This window comes from Theropithecus gelada, chromosome 19 (assembly GCF_003255815.1).
Source record: "Theropithecus gelada isolate Dixy chromosome 19, Tgel_1.0, whole genome shotgun sequence".
NCBI lineage: Eukaryota > Metazoa > Chordata > Mammalia > Primates > Cercopithecidae > Theropithecus > Theropithecus gelada.
The window spans coordinates 38,583,060-38,587,470 of NC_037687.1; the positions used below are offsets into that span (position 1 = coordinate 38,583,060).

Below are 4,411 nucleotides of genomic sequence, written 5' to 3' on the forward strand. Positions count from 1 at the left end.
TCCCCTTCCTTTGAACCTGATCAGGACTTTGCAATGGCATCAACATGGTGAGAGTGACTCTGCATGGCTGATGAGGCTGGGCTACACAAGGTGATGTGGCTTCTGACTGGCTCCCTCTCAGGATACATGCCCTTGGAACCCATTCTCTAAGCTCCTTGGGAGCCCAACCTAGCCCATACAGAGATAAGACAAGAAGAGAAACAGAGGCCCCCCAGGCCTCAGCCAGCATCAGCTGCCAGACAGGAGAGCAAATGCACCTTCAGTGATTCTAGCTGAAGCCTCAGACCGCATGGAGCAGAGATGAGCAAAATGCACACTGTCACTGTTTTGAAACAACAATGTTTGGGGGCTGTTTGTTATGTAGCACTAGACAGCTGTAACAATGCTATTACTGCTGTGTTCCATGAATGACTGCACTTTGAGTAGCAGGGGGCTAGATCACTAGATAACCCCCATGGCTTCTGTATATGCTATTTTTGTACTTTTATATTCTTTTCTTTCACTTTTTATTTTTATTTTTTTGTTTGTTTGTTTGTTTTTTGAGACAGAGTCTCACTCTGTTGCCCAGGCTGGAGTGCAGTGGTATAATCTTGGTGGACTGCAACCTCCACTTCTCCGATTCAAGCAATTATTGTGCCTCAACCTCCTGAGTAGCTGGGACTATAGACATGCACCGCCACGCCTGGCTAATTTCTGTATTTTTAGTAGAGACGAGGTTTCGCCATGTTGGCCAGGCTGATCTCAAACTCCTGACCTCAGGTGATCCACCCGCCTTGGCCTCCCAAAGTGCTGGGATTACAGGCGTGAGCCACCATGCCCAGCCCCATTCCCTTTCTTTACTTGGCTCATTTTTCCTTGTTGCCTCAGTTCTCCTCTAAGATCACTTTCCTGACATTTCAGCCTGGGCCTGTTGCCTTCTCTGGGTCCCCTCAGCCTCCTGCGCCTCCATCATCTCAGCCCTGATCCCTCAGATTATACTTCCTCTGTCCCCACTCTGACCATCTTCGCTGTCCCTGGGTAGGGATGGGTATCTTCTCCCACTGGTCTGGGAGACCCAGTCTGCCTGGTGCAGACTTGGTCACTGCTGGAAGGAGCTCAGTTAGTGTGGTGCTGAGGACAGCACTGGTGGGGCTGGCCCCCTTCACCCAAACTCCCACTCTCTTCCATAGATTTCACCTCTGTGGCCCAGGCCATGGCTTAGGGCAACTCTGCTTAAACATCGAGTCCATCCTCCATTCTGTTCTTGAATAGGGAGCACCTGTTACACCAGCCTCTCCCTTGTACCCTCCACTCATGTCTTTCTCCCCAAGAGACACGGGACTCTGGCACTTGTGAAGCATGACCCAGACCCTGGGGCCGTGGCATCCAACATCCTCATTCCCTACGACTCCTACTGTCTAGATGTAGCTGCCAAGAGACCCCCAGACTCCCCGGGCCTCTGTCTAGAATGCCAAGAGAAGGCGAGAACGCCGTGCCACTGCATGCTCTGTGGGGTCTCCTTCCCCCTTCCCTGGCTGCTGGGCGTGACTTCAATGTTCTCCCCAACCCCCAAACAGCAGTACTGATAAAAGCTGCAGACCTGGCTCAGGTTAGCTAATGAGGATCAGGCTGGGAATGAAGCCTGAATCCCTAAACCCCAGTCCTGCACCCCACCCTAATCCTGGGGTCTCCACTGGACAAAAGGAAGCAGCTTGGTTTTCCGTTGGTGTTGTTTTGAGATAGAGTATCTCTCTGGCTCCCAGATTGGAGTGCAGCGGCGTGATCTTGGCTCACTGCAGCCTCTGCCTCCTGGGTTCAAGCAATGCTCATGCCTCAGCCCCCCCCGTAGCTGGGATTACAGGTGTGCGCTACCACACCCAGCTAATTTTTGTATTTTTAGTAGGGACGGGGTTTCACCATATTGGCCAGGCTGGTCTCAAACTCCTGACCTCAACTGATTCCCCAGCCTCGGCCTCCCAAAGTGGAAGCGGCTTATTTTTAAGGAGAAAACTCCCATGGAAAGGAATCAGCACCTCCTCTGTCAACATTTCACTTCTCTGAAAAGACCCGCACTTCCAACTACAAAGTGCTTTGTAAACACAAGAATGAGGCTGAGCGAGGTGGCTCATGCCTGTAATCCCAGCACTTTGGGAAGCTGAGGCGGGCAGATCACGAGGTCGGGAGTTTGAGACCAGCCTGACCAATATGCTGAAACCCCGTCTCTACTAAAAACACAAAAATTAGTTGGGTGTGGTGGCGCGTGCCTGTAATCCCAGCTACTCAGGAGGCTGAGGCAGGAGAATAGCTTGAACCCAGGAGGTGGAGGCTGCAATGAGCCGAGATCACGCCACTGCACTGCAGCCTGGGCAACAGAGCGAAACTCCATTTCAAAAAAAAAAAAAAAAAAAAAAGAATGAGAACACTTGGACACAGGGAGGGAAACAGCACACACAACAAAATTTAAAAACAGGTGAAAATAATTTTAGTAATATTTTTACTACTACTGATATGATCAAAATATTATTATTTCAACAAGTAATTAATCTAAACATGATTGAGATGTCTTACGTTATTTTCATCATACTAAGCCTTTAATATTTGTTGTGTATTTTACACTCACAGCACATCTCAATTTGGACTCCCCATGTTTCAAGCACTAAATAGCCATGTGTGTCTGCTGTCCGTCTACCATATGGACAGCGTTGATCTGAAATCCCATCTGTATGCATCACCATCACATTTGCAGAGACCCCATCTCAGCAGCACAGCTGAGGCTCATCTGCAAAAGCACCTGCAACTTCTCTACAACCTCCCACATCACCTCCAAACACATCCTCATGTCATCTGCCAACACACCCATAGCTCACAGGCCAATGTCTAAATCTCATTGCAGGCATCTTCAGAGAAAGCACTTACTAAAGGGGTATACTTGATTCCACATCTGATTTGACCTGCAAATCTCCCCTCCCCTTTGCATACATTTGCATCTAATTTGTATGTCAACCTAAATGCACTGGCAGAGCCTCAGATCATCATCTCAAAGTCAGGGGGGTGTGGGGCTGGGCAGGCCTCCAGGTGTTCCTCCTCCTGCTTCCACTGGGGCTCTTGATCCTCCTCCTCTTCCTCGCTGCTCTCCTCCTCCTCCTCCAATATGGTGACCAGTTCCTCCCGCAGCGCCCCTATCTCCAGCCCCAGGCTGCACAGCTGTCCCAGCAGCTGGACATCAACTCGGCGCAGGTTCTCCTGCCGGTAGGAAGGGGACGTCACAGGGATGCCACCCCAGAGAGCAAGGGTCTCGCCAGGGCCTGGATGAGAGCAGGTCCCAACTCATGTCCTGGCCATGGTGCCTGGGCAGGGTCCTCACTGTGCCAATGGATCCTAACTGCCTTCCTGCTTCTCAGAATGTATCTTGATCTCTAACTCTGTCTTTGTCTCTCCATTTCATTGTCCCTGACTTCTCTCTCTGTTTCTCAGTAATATGTCTCCTCCCTCTCTTATCTATCTCTGTCTCTGTTTCCCTTTGTCTGTCTCTGTCCCCATGTATTTTTTGTCTTTCCATGCCCCTGTCTCTCTGTCTCTGTTTTGCTATTTCTCTGCCCCTGCCTTTGGCTCTCTTTCTCTCGCTCGCCCTGTCTCTGCCCTCCTCAACTTTCTCAAATTCAGTCTGAGTCCCTCTGTCTCTGTTCCTGCTCTCAGTCTCTGCTTCCCACCTCTGTCCCTCTCTTTTGGGATCTCCCTGTCCCACCTCTGTTCCTGTCCCTCACTCTATGTCTGTCTTTCTGTCTGTACATGCCTCTCATGTCTCTGCTTCTGTCTCTCAGATTCTGTCTTTCAGTCTCTGGCCCTCTCTATTTTCCTTCATTTCCATTCATTCTCATTTACTCTCTCTCTCTCTCTCTCTTTCCCTTCCAAACCCCTCACTCACCAGCTCCTCCCTGATCCACAGCAGACTATCCCAGGCACCTCCAGTGTCTGTCCCTGCAGTCCTGAGGGTCTGACCAGGGATTTCCACTGGTGGGACCTCCCTCAGGGCCTGGGGGGGTGGGCCCAGCCCCGGAGGCACCAGTCCAGCCTGACTCAGCTGCCTCCACAGCTCCATGGTCTCTGAGCTATGGCTGCCAGGAGCAGGAAGTAGCAAGGTCCAGGGTGGCCCGGTCCCCCGGGGAGCTGTGTGCGTGGTGGAGAGTAAAGGGCAGAGGGAGTGGGATGGGGGTTCCTGGCAAAGGTATCCCAAAGTCCACTCTTCAGAGAAAATCAGCTGGCCTTGTGCTTTTGTTTTTCCTTCTGAAGTCTAACCTCAACTCTGCTCAAAGGGTTCAAACACAGTCTCTTGCAGAGGTCAAACTCTGCCCCTCCCTGCCTATCTCAGGTCTGACCCCTCAGGGGCGCTCAGTGTCTGTAGATGCCTGGCACCCTCTGTCCTTCCACCTGC

The 4,411-nt window shown here is 51.2% G+C and overlaps 1 protein-coding gene across 1 annotated transcript; it reads right to left on the minus strand.

Moving 5' to 3' along the window:
• Window positions 1-2,456: 2,456 nt before the first annotated feature.
• On the minus strand, window positions 2,457-4,092 carry ERICH4 (glutamate rich 4). The gene is made up of 2 exons (XM_025367086.1): window positions 3,905-4,092; window positions 2,457-3,222 (listed from the first exon to the last, which is right to left on the minus strand). Exons 1-2 carry the CDS (start codon window positions 4,076-4,078, stop codon window positions 3,004-3,006), a joined length of 393 nt encoding a protein of 130 aa, XP_025222871.1. The 5' UTR covers window positions 4,079-4,092; the 3' UTR covers window positions 2,457-3,003.
• Window positions 4,093-4,411: the final 319 nt, after the last annotated feature.

Coding starts and splice junctions, on each gene's coding strand:
- ERICH4 (XM_025367086.1), bottom strand. CDS start 4,078: ATGGAGCTGTGGAGGCAGCTGAGTCAGGCTGGACTGGTGCCTCCGGGG. Junction 3,223..3,904: donor TGTGGATCAGGGAGGAGCTG/GTGAGTGAGGGG, acceptor TCCTACCGGCAG/GAGAACCTGCGCCGAGTTGA.